The 16,075-nt window shown below is 38.1% G+C and overlaps 1 protein-coding gene and 1 pseudogene across 1 annotated transcript in view; both read right to left on the bottom strand.

Moving 5' to 3' along the window:
- Positions 1 to 11,535: 11,535 nt before the first annotated feature.
- The window catches only part of LOC123819378 (alpha-2-macroglobulin-like), a 51,238-nt gene continuing 46,698 nt past the window's right edge, over positions 11,536 to 16,075 (bottom strand). The window contains exons 32-36 of the mRNA XM_045839699.1: positions 14,284 to 14,374; positions 13,535 to 13,603; positions 12,544 to 12,646; positions 12,016 to 12,057; positions 11,536 to 11,675 (exon numbers count right to left, since the gene is read on the bottom strand). Of these exons, the coding sequence (XP_045695655.1) occupies positions 11,659 to 11,675; positions 12,016 to 12,057; positions 12,544 to 12,646; positions 13,535 to 13,603; positions 14,284 to 14,374 (322 nt within the window). The 3' untranslated portion in view covers positions 11,536 to 11,658. The remainder of the gene's footprint in view (positions 11,676 to 12,015; positions 12,058 to 12,543; positions 12,647 to 13,534; positions 13,604 to 14,283; positions 14,375 to 16,075) is intronic.
- LOC123819379 lies at positions 14,811 to 15,196 on the bottom strand (annotated as a pseudogene).

Raw genomic sequence — 16,075 nt, forward strand, 5'->3', positions numbered from 1 at the left:
CCAAAGTTCTTTGTATATAAATCTTTGTGCTCTTGTACAAACATTTCTTTTGAGTTGATTGCTGGCAGTAACAAGTATATACACCAACCAGGCCAAAAGCAGTGCCTAATCTGAGTCAGCAAGACATGCCTGTGCCTGGCCTTGCTACCTGTCCACACTCTTGTCCGGAGCCTGATCTGTGCCTCTGCAGTCTGACCAGTCTCTCACTGCCCTGTCAGGAAATCCTATCTGGTATGCTCATGGAACCCTTTTACACTGAAAACAGGTTACCCTATATTATTAACCTTTATGTAGAATATTCTCACACTTCTTTGCATTAACTGAAACCCAACTTTTTCCTCCAAATTGTAGTGGTTATCACGTTTGCCTACCCCAACTATTTTTTTAAAATGATGTCCTCTTGCCCCGGCTGGCGTAGCTCAATGGATTGAGCACGGGCTGCGAACCAAGGCATTGCAGGTTCGATTCCCAGTCAGGGCACATGCCTGGGTTGCAGGCCACAGCCCCCAGCAACTGCACATTGATGTTTCTCTCTCTCTCTCTTTCTCCCTCCCTTCCCTCTCTAAAAAAATAAATAAATAAAATAAAAAAAAATGATGTCCTCTCAAAAGGTGGCTGCTAAATTTCCCACAAAGTGGAAAGGGAAGTGGAAGTGGTGAGAAGAGGAAAGTCTACATCTGTGCTCTTGCATTCTTGTTGTTCCCTTTGCTGATTTCAGACCATTATTTCTTCAGCATATAAAAATGGCTTCTTAATGCCCCAGCTAGTGAGGCTCAGTGGATTGAATGCTGGCCTGTGAACCAAAGGGTGACTGGTTTGATTCCCAGTCAGGGCACATGCCTGGCTTGTAGGTTGGGTCACTAGTAGGGGGCGCACAAGAGACAACCACACATTGCTGATTCTTTCCCTCTCTTTCTCCCTCCCTTCCCCTGTCTAAAAATAAAATAAAATCTTAAAAAAAACTTTCTATAAAATCTCCTTAAATAGATAGTCATGAGGGTTTCAAAATATTATGAGTATAATTAACGCCACTGAATTGTACACCTAAAAATGATTAAAATGATAAATTTTATGTCACGTGTTTTAGGCTCCTCTGAGACCTATGCCATCTGCCCACCCCAGACTCTGCTTCTGCTTGCCACTGTCATCCTCACACCTGCTCCTTCCCTTACAGTGATCCAGGACTCCGGTCCAGAGTTCAATTATCTTCTCAACTCCAAGTTAGACCCACACTCAAAACAGGAACAGTGAATCCATGGTTAAAATGTGAAACAAAATAGGAACAATGTAAACATTAGACAAGGTATAGAAGATGTGCATATGATCCTAGGTAGGAGATTCTATGGGGAACACCAGAATCCACAATTGGGGAGGGGATGAGAGATTTGACTTTATTAAAACTTAAAATGTATGAATAGAAAGAAAAACTCTCTATAACATCTAAAAGCAAATGATAGAGGGGAAAATGCTTGCGAAAACAGGTATTTCAGATGAAAATACAGATATTTGAGAAGATACTCAAACACACTAGAAGTTAAGAAAACACAAACTATAACTGGGATATACCATTTCTCCCCGTCCTCGTGTAATAGTAAGAAGCCAAATTTAAAACCCTGAGAACATGTGGAACTGAGAAGAGGGGCAGAGGATGTCCACTATTCTCTATTCTCATGTCTTTTTTTTTTTTTTTTTTTTTGGTTTCTGCACATGTATAACTTTATGGTTTCTTTTTTAAACATAAAGCATTTCCCCCCTATCACACTAACTTTTCTTCTGGTTCTTCTCTTTCTTTGAATCATCACTTTAAGAACTGATGAGTAATAATCTCATTACTGGATTTAACTGTCATTTTGTGGTCAGTGCCAACAATTGCAGGGATAATGACACATGTTAGACACTCCTCCCAAGGCTGTTTCAGAGGGTACTGAGGTAAAGACATTCTTCAGTCTTTTTCTAAAGATCCACCAAAGGGGTAGAGTACCCTCTATTCAATCACTAGAGGAAAGAACATTTTCTTATTATTTTGACCTTAGAAAAATTCATGCATTATTGTACCTTAGATATGAATAGTTCATTTGTGGCCTGTCATTCCTTTGGTCCCTGCTTTTTCATGATAGAGATGTATGGTCATTTGATCAGCAAGATTGCTGAGGCACCGTATTCAAGGTCACTGCTACTTATGCACCCTAGTTTAAGAATGATAGTGGGTGGGTGAAAAAGAAAAGAACCTGTTAACACTGGGTAACAAGGAAAGTGGAAATATCAGTAGTAGGAGCCTCATTAGTGAAGAAAAGAGCAAAAGAAGATAAAACAGAAACATATCATATTCTTAATAAAAAAGTGACATTTGATTACAAGGAATTAAAGTTTCTGAAAAGTAGGAGGGAAAAAAGAAAAATTAGGGTAGAATCTATGATAGTCTTATCATTTTGGAATGGTTCACGATCACAGATACATACTTTCAGTACACAGCACAGAGTCCCAGACACAGTGCTGGGTCTCCAGGCTACTTGTGTCTTCAAAGAATAACATGTGACTGAACTTCCCCCACACTATTTGACAGACAAATGCCATGCTATCCATTTTTTGGTTGGTTTAAATGCCTCCCATTTTAGGGTACCCATGTCAGGAACTCTTTCCTTGGTGTTCTGTAGGAAGCATTAGATTGGAAATCAGGAGATGTTTCACTGTTTGACCGTTTGGATCTACAAAAATGATACTTTTATATGGTTCAACCTAAATATTATCCTGTCATTAAATAGCCACGATATATTTAGAATGTCAGCTAGCTTTTCTGTTCTGTGCCTGCCTCCCATGCTCACCTCTGGTACTCGGTATTCCTAAAACTTATTTTCATGTAGAGTGAAATTCTTCTGAGTCACTTTCAGACTCTGTCACTTTCAGACTCTTATACACAGTTTTGTGGTCTGTGACATCACGAGGCTGTTGGCAATGAGGCAGGCCCTAGGAGGGCCTCACTATTGTCTCTAGGATTGTTGGCCAAGCTGACAACCACTGTGCGGGGCTTCCTGCTAACACTTTTTTGCTCTTACCAGAAGTTGTCAATTGAGGGTTTCAAATGACAATCAGAATTCCAATTCCAGTTTCATGTGTTATTAAATGATTCAGTGACTGAAACACTAAGAGATTAAAGTTGTTCAGTGGCGTGTATCAGGATACTCAGAATGTTTCCCAAACTGAAAGTCACAGAAGAAAGACTGAAAAAAAAAATAGAACAGGATATCCAAGAACTATGGGGCAATTACAAAAGGTGTAACATGGTGTTATAAGAATACTGGAAGGAGCAGAAAGACAGAAAGGAACAGAAGAAGTACTTGAAGTAATAATGATGAAGAATTTTCCAGGTATTAACAGACACTGAACCACAGATTCAGAAAGTTCAGAGCACACCAAGCAGGATAAATATAAAAAATGCAGAAAAAGCATTTGAATAAAATTCAATATCATGATCAAAACTCTCACCCAACTAGAAATACAAGAGAACTTCCTCCACTTGATAAAGAACACCTACAAAAAAAAGCCTACATCTCACATTATATTACTGGTGAGAGACTAGGTACTTTCTCATAAAATATGGAACAAGACAAAGATATCCTCTCTCTAACCATTGCTATTCAATATCACCTTGAAAGTCCTAGCTAATGCAAATAAAAAGAATACAGACTAGCAAAGAAGAAATAAGACTGCCTTTGTTTACAGATTACATGATTGTCTATGGAGAAAATCCAAAAGAATTGAACCTCAAGGGAAGTTTGGGGCAGGGTTCCTGGTTTTTGATTAAAAAACAACAACTGGGGAATAACAGAATTTGAGAAGAAAAAAAGCCAAGTAAGAGACTAAAGTTTATGACTAAACTGGCTAAAAGATTCAAACGTGTGCTCGGACTAACACGGTTTGTCCAGGCAGGGCAGGAGATCAGTGGATTCCCTGGGGACTTCAGGGAAGGTCTGCATGGAGAACCCAGAAGGCTCAATGCCAGGCCCAGCCACTTGTGTTTGTTCAAAGATTCTGTCACCAAGAATGACAAGGAGGTCTCGGAGTGGAGGATCTGAAAGCATCATGTGGACTACAGACAGGTGATGGCAGTGGGGTGGGGAAAGCACCTTGATCCCATATTAGGTCACCAGGTAGGGAAACCCCAGGATATGTGAGATGAATTTCCTGTAGTCTAATGGTGCTGAGGTTTGGAGTCACAGTTCATTTGTAGAAAATAAAGAATGGATTATTTCTTATAGAATACACTGATTCTAAAACAAAATAACAAAACAAAACAGCTTCATCCCTGCCCCCTCTTCAGCTAACTATTCCCAGGATTGTGAGTACTACTCTGCCCATGGATAAGGATAATTTGTACTAGGTACTGTATTCTGTTATCTTCTTCTTTTAAGTTTCCACAATTATTATTTTTTTAAATTTTATTTTAATCATTGTTCAAGTACAGTTTTCTCCTTTTTACTCCCATTCCAGCCCATCCACCCAACCCTCCTCACTTCCCTCCCATTACCACCCTCCCCCTAGCTTTTGTCCATGTGTCCTTTAAATTTGTTCCTGTAAACCCTTCCCATTCTCCCCTGAAATTCCCTCTTCTCTCCCTTCTGGTCACTGTCAGTCTGTCCTCTATTTCAGTGTCTTTGGTTATATTTTGCTTGTTTCTTTGTTTTGTTGTTTAGGTTCCTGTTAAAGGTGAGATCATATGGTATTTGTCTTTCATTGCCTGGCTTGATTTGCTTAGCATAATGCTTTCCAGCTCCATCCATGCTGTTGCAAAGGGTAGGATCTCCTTCTTTCTTTCTGCCGCATAGAATTCCATTGTGTAAATGTACCATAGTTTTTTGATCCATTCATTTACTGATTATTTACTCCTTTCATTCTCTCTTTCCTTTGCCTAACTTTTAAAATTTTTTACAAGTTAAAAAAGAAAATGAAGTAGCAGTACTCTTCTTTTTAACTTTTGCTGCCATCCTCTGGCTATCTTTCATTATTGCACACAAAAATGGCATGTCAGAACTTCTAAGTCATCAAAACAGGGAGAAGAGTAGGGAAAGCACATTAAAAAGAAATTGCACGACATCCAAAATGGTATTGTGCCATAATGCTTAGGATCTTAAACATGAACCTAGTACATGCTATCTGTGTCTCTTATGGATCAGTATTTATGCTTTAAAATGTTACTAGTCTGTGTCTAAGCTTATTTTAGTAGTTTCTCATTTCTCATCCTAGTTCCAGCCCAGATGCACAGTGACTCTGGGAACACATTCATGTTGGCCCGACTTGCCAGTTAGTGTTCATTAGGGCTTTCAATGGACCCCAGAATCAAAGGTGCTCAGGACACTGAGCTTATCTATCTGCAGCAGGCCCATATGTTAAAACTTCTTTGTAGAATTTCATCTTGGCCTAGAACTTGTCGTATTGGTGCAGAGCATTTTGGCTTTCCCTTAGTGGTGAGAATAAAAGAATACAGTTTTAAGAGGTGTAGTATCCTCACAGCCTATTTACAGGGACATTTTTTTTTTGTGAGAAATATGTGTAATAATCTCCTTGTCACCTGTCTTTACCATTCTAGCCCTTTTCTGTTACTTGTTTCCATCTTGAATCAAATCTGATCATTCTACTATTTTCTTTTTTTAATATAATTTATTGATTATGCTATTACAGTTGTCCCATTTTCCCCCTTCTTCCCCTCCACCCTGCACACCCTCTCCCACCCACATTCCCCCCTTTAGTTCATGTCCATGTGTTATAAATTCTTTAGCTTCTACATTTCCCATACTACTCTTAACCTCCCCCTGTCTATTTTCTACCTACCTTCTATGCTACTTATTCTCTATACCTTTCCCCCTCTCTCCTCCTCCCACTCCCCTGTTGCTAACCCACCATGTGATCTCCATTTCTGTGGTTCTGTTCCTGTTCTATTTGTTCGCTTAGTTTGCTTTTGTTTTAGGTGTGGTTGTTATTAACTGTGAGTTTGATGTTTTTTTTTTTTAATGTTCATATTTTTTATCTTTTTTTTCTTAGATAAGTCCCTTTAACATTTCATAAAATAAGGGCTTGGTGATGATGAACTCCTTTAACTTGACCTTATCTGAGAAGCACTTTATCTGCCCTTCCATGTTAAATGAAAGCTTAGCTGGATAGAGCAATCTTGGATATAGGTCCTTGCCTTTCATGACTTGGAATATGTCTTTCCAGCCCCTTCTTGCCTGTAAGGTCTCTTTTGAGAAATCAGCTGACAGTCTGATGGGAACTCCTTTGTAGGTAACTGTCCTCTTATCTCTTGTTGCTTCTAGAATTCTCTCCTTCATTTTTACCTTGGGTAATATAATTATGATGTGCCTTGGTGTGTTCCTCCTTGGGTCCAACCACTTTGGGACTCTCTGAGCTTCCTGGACTTCCTGGAAGTCTATTTCCCTTGCCAGCTTGGGGGAGTTCTCTATTATTTGTTCAAATAACTTTTCCACTTGTTGTTTTTCCTCTTCCCCTTCTGGTACCCCTATAATTTGGATGTTGGAATGTTTCAAGATGTCCTGGAGGTTCCTAAGCCTCTTCTCATTTTTTTGAATTCTTGTTTCTTCATTCTTTTCTGTTTGCTTGTTTCTTTCTTCCTTCTGGTCCCCTCCATTGATTTGAGTCCCAGCTTTCTTCCCATCACTATTGGTTCCCTGTATATTTTTCTTCATTTCACTTATTGTAGCCTTCATTTGTTCATCTAATTTGTGACCAAAATCAACCAATTCTGTGAGCATCCCGATCACCAGTGCTTTGAACTGTGCATCTAATAGGTTGGCTATCTCTTGTTTGCTTAAAAGTACTGGCCGAAGAGCTTTCAATTCTGTTTGAACCATCTCCCCCTCTCCCCCTTTGGTCTGGTTGCTCCTGTTATGTATGAGGGGGGGAGCCTCAGGTGCTCACCAGGGCGGGGCAACCCAGTGTCTGGGTTGTGAAGTTGTATGTGGGGGCGGAGTCCGAGAGGGAACGATGGCACCTGATCCGCTCTCTCTAGGACTTCAGTTTCCTCTGCTGCTTCCTACAAGCAGTTTGGGCCCTTCTGGTGCTGGTTCCCGGTGAGTGGGCTTGTGTACTTTCTAGGACTCTGTAGGTCTCCCCAAGGAGCCTCCTGTGAGGCTGGGAGATTCTCCCGGCACCTCAATCCCCACAGGTGTTTTCAGTCAGTGCTTTTAGGCTTTGTTTCCTGGCGCTGGGTCCCTGGGTTGCGAGGTCTGTGTTGCTGCCTGTTTTCACCTGGTTTGTCTGCGCTTGAATGTGTGACTGCAGACAGCCAGCTGCCTTGCATGCCTCACTGGGTCTGCTCATTGCCTTCCGCATCCAGGGTCTGCCACCGGGTCTGTCAGCTGCCCCTGTGCTTCTGGGGTCTGCCAACTGCCACCTGCCGCCTGTGCCCTGCACACCCACATCTGCCAGCCACTGCTTTTTCCCAGGGCCCCTTGACCCCTCTCTGTAGGCCTCCGACTCCACCCCTCCTTACCAGTCTGGATGAATGGTTGTCAGACTTCCATTAAGTTCATTTCTCTCTGTTCTGGTTGTTTTTTTTTTTTGTTTCTAAATTTTTGTTGTCCTTAGTTTTGGTTGTACGAGGAGGCACAGTGCATGTACCTATGCCTCCATCTTGGCTGGAAGTCCCCCACTATTTTCTTTTTAAATAGTTCCATCGATCATTTGTTGCTTTCAGTTTTATGTATAGCATATGAGTGAAATTGTATAGTTCTAAACTTTTTCTGTCTGGCTTATTTCACTTAGCATGATAGTCCAAGGTGGCAGTCCAGATGGCGGTGTTTCACCTTCTCTTATGGCTGAGCAGAGTGCCATTGTATGTATGCACTACATCTTCTCTATCCAGGCATCTGTCAGAGGACACTGTGGTTGTTTCCATGTCTTGGCCATAGTGAATAAGTGCTGCAATGAACACAGCAGTGTATATATATTTGTAAATAAATGTTTTCAATTTTGGGGGGTAGATACAGAAGAAAGTCAAACAAACAAAAACAGAAATGGTATGGTGGTTACCAGAGGGAAGGGGGTGGGGAGAGTAAAAAGGAAAGGGGGTGGAATATATGGTGATGGAAGAAGACTTGACTTTGGATGGTGGACATACAATGCAATGTATAGATGATGTGTCCTATGATACATTATACACCTGAGACCTATACAGTTTTATTAATTAATGTCACTCCAATAAATTTAATTTAAAAAAATCAGGTAAAAATATTTAAAAAAATTGGAAATAAAACATTGGATTCCTATGACTTATCAGGTAATAGGCAGACTTCTTTGGAGACCCTTGGTGAACCAGTCCCAGCCAATCTGTCTGTACATTAGAATCAATTTCAAAATAAAGGGTGCTACTTAGACCCTATATCAGGCCAAGTAAGCCAATTAAATAAGAGTATCTGGGCATAGAACCATGGGGTTAGTGAAATAAAACAAACCAAAACCTCCTTAGGTGATTCTGATGCTCAGTCAGTGCTGTGACTGACTCGGGCCTAACTTATCGCTCATTGGTTCTCCTAAGGTGTATGTGGAGCAATTGAAGGGCTAATGAAATTAGATTGCTCAGTTCTACCAATAGAGTTTCTGATTCAGTAGGTTTGGGATGGGCTCCTACGATGAACCTTTCTGTCAGGTCCCAGGTGATGCTGATGCTGCTGGTCTGGAGACCACTCTTTGAGAACCAGATTAAAGAATGGTTGAAACTTGGCTGTGCTTTAAACTTATCTGAGGCCCACATTCCAGAGCACTAGCTTCTACTGATTAAACATACCTAATAATATCACACTGTCTAAGCTAAATTATTTAAAATAAATGACAGACATCATAAGAAGACTATGAGATCTTAAGAAGACTTCTTAACCTATGTCTCAGGATGTTGACTTAATACTGTTATTGTTATTTAATATGTAAAGAAGTGAATTATGAAAGTCTGCCATCACCTCTTAGATGTCATATTTCCTTTGTAGAAATATTTGATGGATCAGAGTAAATGTGTGCTATTTTATTTTAAAGAACTTATTGGACAAAGGCTGAGGAAGAAGAGATATTTGGGAAAAGGAGGAGAATCAAAGAAGACTCAAAAGAGAATGAGAGAAGGAAAAAGAGAAGCAAGAGCAAAAATATACTTTTCACAAAACAAAATATGAAGGGTTTGGGATTGAAGACCAAGTGAAGATTAAGAGGTAAAGATTAAGAAGATAAATTATCTTTAATTGTACTTTATAGAGTAAGTATTCTTTCTCCTTGTACAAATTGGCAGGTACCAAATTCAATATTCAATATTCTTTATAGAGTAAGTATTCTTTCTCCCTGTACAAATTGGCAGGTACTGAATTCAATATTCAATATTCTTAGTCTAAAGCTTTTTATTAATTGGATTTTAGTTTAATTTTCAGAATAATAAATATGTTCACATGTCTCAGTAGTTAAATAATTTAAAATGGTATTTAGGAAATAATATTCTTCTCATTGTCGAAAACTTCTGCTTACTTTTCCCTGTTCCTAAAGGTAAGTAAACACTTTTTAAAAAATATTTTATTTTATTTATTTTTAGAGAGGGAAGGGAGGGAGAAAGAGAGAGAGAGAGAAACATCAATGTGGGGTTGCTGGGGGTCATGGCCTGCAACCCAGGCATGTACCCTGACTAGGAATCGAACCTGTGACACTTTGGTTCGCAGCCTACGCTCAATCCACTGAGCTATGCCAGCCAGGCAAGTAAACACTTTTCAGTAGCTTTTTTTTTTCCTGGTAGGTATTCTTCCAGTCCCACTTTATGTAAATATAAAACACATGGACACCTTATTTCTGCCTTTACCCCTTTATTGCATAAAAGAGTCCATAATTTGTACCCTGTTATGTGCTCTACAGTTTTCTCATAACATAATCTTGGATATATTTCTGTATTGGTATATAGTATGCTTTCTCATTCTGTTTCAATGACATATTTTGCTATTGTTTAGATGTTTCCTAATACTGTATCTTGAATTTTTGCCACCCCTTTGATAGAGTAAATTGTTATACTGTAATCTGAGCAATAAATTTTGATTTATCAGTTGGATCTAAATAAATTTAAGTCATTTATTCTTCCAAGGTAGATTCAAGTATTCTACTTTTTTCTCTTTGAATTTCTATCATAACCACCAAACTTCCCTGAGGCAAATGGGTGCCTCTGACCAGCTGGCCCGAAGTGGGGAAAGTTGAATTTGATGACAAGCCACATATAAGCAAATGCAAAAGATGATTATATTTTAAAATAAAATACAAATAAAATATAAAATTTTTGATAAACTGATCCCCACACATCTCTGTCTTATTCCCTGTCTTGCCTCCATGTACTTTTATAGGAAGAATTCCAATAAATTCAAAAAATTAGATTTTGTCAAAACATATCACTCTTTATAATCCTACCTAATTTTAGTTATAAAATTCCCATGCCACCAGATTGGTGGCACACCCATTTTTAATTATAATTAGGCCCCTTCCCCAGGGTCATATCAGAATTTGAATGTGGTACCTCAAAACTTGAGGTCATTTTATCTCTGGTTCATTGTGGTAATAAATAGTTGTAGTACTTATCACATAATATATTGTAATGATCCATTACTTTTTTTTTTTTTTTACTTTGCAGTGAGTTTCTGTAAGGCAGGATTCCTACATTGTTCAATTTTGTATCATAGCATGAAACATAAATGCTTTGGGAATAAATCTTGGTTCAGGAGATACAACTAATGATTTGCAACAACTACACCCTTTGCAGTCATGATTTCCATATGAACACAGAAAAAAGGAACAGAATTTATTATAATCCTTTGGCTTGTTCCCTTTAGCCTTACCCCTAATTTCTTTCTTATTTTGTGTTCTGGATTGATGCTTAATTGACACCAATTATGTTTATCCAGCTCTGAGACATGTTTTATCAGAAAAAAGATGCTCCAGTGTAATGCTACTCTTTGGGCTTTGAATACCATATATTTCTTCTAAGAAAACTCTCTTCTACATGTATCACCCCTTCAACATTTTCAATCTATCATCCTTTATTGAATCTGAAACCCAAGGTGAACTGACTGATTCTATATATTAGTCAATGGTAGCTTTGGTTCTAACTGAGGACACATAATTCCCAATTCAGATCTTGTCCCAGTTAATTATGCTGTGTCCCAATGTAACCAATTCAATTTTGTATTTCATTACTTCCCTTCAGTGTGGAAAATCTTTTCTAGTTAGGTCAGTCATTAATTTTCTTATAAAATCCACTCTTTGACTTTTTCCTAGGGTATTCCCTTAACCAAACACATTTTACACTCTTTTAGTGCACAATTTCATCTTTTCTTCTTTTCCCTACAGCTCCTACATGAAGCCCAGTCAGAGCAACCTCACTGTAACACTTTCAGTCCTGAAGCCTCTTGGCCTTTGAGTGCTGTGAAACTCTCTTTCAGGATTTTATTTCATGAACTTTATTTCACATGGAAATGTTATAAGTGTTTAATTGAGAGGCTGTGGATACAGTGATAGAGATGGACTAGAAAAGGTTTATTCTTTAAGACTTTGGAGATACAAAAACTATTTTCTTCCATGGAAACCCGAGTTTGTGGATCAGGGGCTCCAGCACATCAGTTTCCATTGATGTAGTCTTCAAGCATTTCCTTTATCTGTGATAGCGGGAAGAATAGAAAATTAAGAGGGACTTGGTTTCCTGAGCAGTGATGACTCCTTCTCTTAGATCTGGGTAGTACAGTGCGCCTACAGAAACCAATCAGTGTAGCGGGAAACAAGATCCATTACTTATGATCATCAAATGAGCAATCTTGTGAACTATCTGAGGGTTGATGGTCAGTCGCCCTCTGCAAACAAATGCATTTTTATATAATAAGTTGCATTATGAGCAATATCGTGCCTATGAAGAATATTGAGCCAGAATTTTATGGAGGAGGTTTGAGGGACAAGACAAAGGTGTTCTGACTGCATTTGGGAGGAGTATGAATTGCTTACCTTTGCTGCAAGGAGCATTGTACTCAGCAATTGCAAATTCACCTGAATAAAAAGAAAATCATTAGGTGAAGTAATAGGGCTAGCAAACATTTGTCGGATACAGGGCAGTGATAGGATATTATGAGAAAAATTGTATTGTGTTAGAAACAGCATCATTCATTCAGTATATTGCTGGCTGCCTTATATTGTTAACTTTTCAAATATAGTTGTGTTATATTTCTCTTTACCCTATACTTCTGAAGAACAGTTCAGTGTTGTACTTATTTAAATCTAATATTGTTGTATAGTTGATTTAGTTTAGAAAAGGGCACTAAATATTCTATAGGTATTTTGTATTAGTTGATATATTTATACTATAGGCAGTTTCTACAATGTATGGAGAGAGGACAAAGAGAGGAGAATCAGACTTGATAGAAACAAAATGAAGCTATGAGACCTGTTAATACAATAACTTGCCCCTACAGATTTACGAAATCTAAATTTTTGTGATCAGGATTTGATTTCCATGTGAAAGTTGCTCACACTCACCTGTCTCATAGTAATCATAGACTTTCACTATGGCTGGTTTCAGATCTCTTACTGGGATATCTTGCAGAACTGTGAAGGACAAACTCAGTGTCCGATTTGTCACCTAGAAAGCAAAAGGGAATTAAATGAGCTTTCTTTTCTCTTCTTTGAATGAGTTTAAGTATTCATTTGCTTTTTGAGGAAAAAAACTTTTTACAAATCAACTAGCAGGGTCTTGAAAATGTTCAGAAAGCTCCCAGAGTAAAAGAACCCCCCTAAAATTGCTTCTTAAATAACTAAAACAATTCATATATTTCCATCAAAGCAAGTATATGACTTTGTTCATAGAGGGTGAATGACATATGATTTTTATTGGTTGAATAGCTATGTTCATTTTTGAATCTCCAGAGATTTGGTATAGTTTCATTTATCTTGTAGAAATTCTTGTGTTGAATCAAAAAGGAATATAAAAGGTCAGTCATTGTAGCCTCGTTTAAGTTTTGTAAAGTTGTAAACTATAATATATTCATCAATCCCTAAATGGATAAACTACACTATAGCACATAACTATAAAATTACATCACTTTAATGGTAGACTGGTCTTATTATTTTATGACCTAAGTCCTTGTTGAGAATGACAATATTTTCCCCTTTTATATTATTGATGTGTTATTGATATAATAATTGACTAATCCCATGTTACTTTCTTACATTACTCATTGTCTTCAAGATAACTTGGGGACATAGTGAGCACATTTTGTGGAGAATTTCTTGCTGGTGGGGTCCTAGAAATATTCATATCCCAATATTATAGTAAGCCATTTCTTTATATAATCCTAAGTGAAACATATATAAAGAAGGATAGGGGAACATTTATGGGAATCAATACTAGAATTCTCAAATATTTAGCATGGAAGTAATGTCTCCAAAATGCCTTTCTTCACTTCTCAGATACCCTCCTTAGAGGGATTATTATCTATGGTGTTTTCAACTAGAGTGACAGGGCTCTCACCTTATCCAGGTAAATCAGAACGTGGTTGCTGCTGACTTCTGTTCGGCTCACATCATTAGAGTTTTGAAGCTGAAGAAAAATAAGACATTACAAATGGTGATAAACAGAAGAAAGCCCTGGGGAAACCCAGAGGAAAGAAGAACTTTCATTACCAAATTAAACCTGAGCATAACGTTTATTCCAGTATTTTTTGTAACTAAAGGCAATAATGTGGTAAAACGAAAAGTAAAAGGTAATTGGGATGCAGGGTTTAATATTACTAAAAATCAGTTTGCCATGGCCTATGTGTAGGGTTGATTTATTTGAAGAAAAGAGAAATATTGTAAACTTGGGGGTTACCTATATTTCAAGGTTTAATTCACATTTTATTCCTTAATAAAGGAGATTTTTTTTCTTTTTGCTTGCTCAAACTTAAAGCAATGTCATTTTGTTTGCACTTTTGTAATACAGTTTATATCAATCTGTCATTTTCATATTTTTTCACTGGTTCATTTGTAGATGCTTTACTTTCAAGATTATGAAAGTAGGAACGTGCTGACATTTTCTTCTAGTAGGTGTGGCTTCTAGGAGTGTGTTATGCACATGGTGGGCACCAATGAAACCATCTGAGTTATATTTCTTCATTTGGAGAAAGTACCAGTCTTTCTCAGAGGCTGACTCAATAGGATTATAATATTTACATTGTCTTAGTCTGGAGATATATAAAACAGTAAATAAAATAGGCAATCCTGGGCTTGTAATAAACGTACCATTTTCACTGTTGGTTTCAGGGGAATGAAGCCAGATACCATCTTCACATCAACAATTGCCATGTTGGAGACAGGACGTGCCCCATTGTAACTGAAGATCCAGGGAAAAAGGGAAGAATTGGAGTTTTGTTATTAAATAGTCTTTAAAATTTTTTTCTACAGTAAGCACTCAGCAGCCCTGAAAGGTACATGGGAATTTTCCTAAGTATCCTACCCAAGTGGTTCAGAAAACTGGCTCTGCCTTAGAATCTCCAGGGACCCTGTTAAAGCCACAGAGAGCAGGCCTACTTTAGACCCAATGAATTAGAATTTCACATGCGTGGATCTGCAGATGTGCATTTCAAGAAAGCTCTACAAATGATGCATAACTTGCATGAGACCTCTACTCTATGTCAGTTTTTTGTTACATATACATTATTTTAACTTGTTTACTGAATACTGTCTCCAATCAGGTTATGATATTCTTGGGAACAGATACGTTTTTTTTGTCCATTGAGGCATTTTATTTCCATGTATGTATTATATCCCTAGAAAAAGAATCCCAGGGTTTTCCTGCCTGGGTGTATTCGTCTTGCTTCTTCATGGTCCATGATGCCCACTGAGGCTGTCAGTATAATGAAACCAAACTGACGGGATGGAAGCAGGTTGTTCTGCTATTTTTCTAGATCTTTGAGTTGCACATCAAATCTGGGGCTGATTACTCCACACTTGTTTAACCTGCCTGTGAGGTTCACAACAATTTTTCCAGCTCTGTGGTCATCAATAATTTTAAATTCGTCAGGGTATCCATGCTTCATCATCACAGTTAGAAACCAGACAATGACCTTGGAGTACAGCCTGGTAAGAACCTGGCGTTTGCCTCTCTTTTCAGCATTGTTGATACTCAGAGAATATCAGCCAGGACATTCATGCACACCACTATGGTGGCATGAAAAGATAGCAGAAAGATAGACATATTTTTTTGTAAGTTCTGTAGCTATTTGAATATTGTTGTATAATATGTATTTTTTCCTAAGCTGATTTTTTGGGTATATAATCTGATATTTAATTATTGCCAGTAGAAATTCTAACTAGAGAGTCATGACTAGCTTTCTATTCATGTGTGTCAAGAATTTCTCATCTTGCTTTTCTTCCCTGGCTGCTTGAAGACTGGCCACCATTGTGAAGAACACAGTATCCAGACCAACACATTACTTCAGCGGAAACAAACAGCCACTGACATCTGCTCCCTGGGAAGGCAACAATACCTAAGACAAAAATTTGGGAAAAACCAGCCAACTTGTGTAAGACCACACCAGATGTCACCTTTAGTGTTTGGACTCAGAACCCATTTGGGTGGCAGCAAGACAACTGGCTTTGGCGTGATTTATGATTCCTTGGATTGCACAAAGGAAAATGAACCCAAACATAGACCTGTAAGACATGACCTGCATGAGAAGAAGACCTCATGAAACAGAGAAAGGAATGCAAGAACAAGATGAAGAAAGTCAGGGGGACTGCCAAGGCCAATGTTGCTGCTGGCAAAAATGGGCTAGAGATTGGACAACAGAAGGAGTAAGAGTCTTCAGTGATTTGATCTATGTTGATTATTGTACAGAGTTTTCGTGAGAGGATTCATAAACTAAGAACTTTAAAAAAATGAAAAAAAAATCCTCATCCCTGTTCTGGATAGGGCAAGAGTAATGTAGTATTTCATTATAGTAGAGTAAAATTAGGATGAATCATTTCATTATACTAAAATAAGAAATTCAGGTCAAAGGCAAGGGGTATGTTATTTTTTCAGTTATTATTG

Source organism: Phyllostomus hastatus, unplaced genomic scaffold, assembly GCF_019186645.2.
Source record: "Phyllostomus hastatus isolate PE091 unplaced genomic scaffold, TTU_PhHast_1.1 phas_contig_308, whole genome shotgun sequence".
NCBI lineage: Eukaryota > Metazoa > Chordata > Mammalia > Chiroptera > Phyllostomidae > Phyllostomus > Phyllostomus hastatus.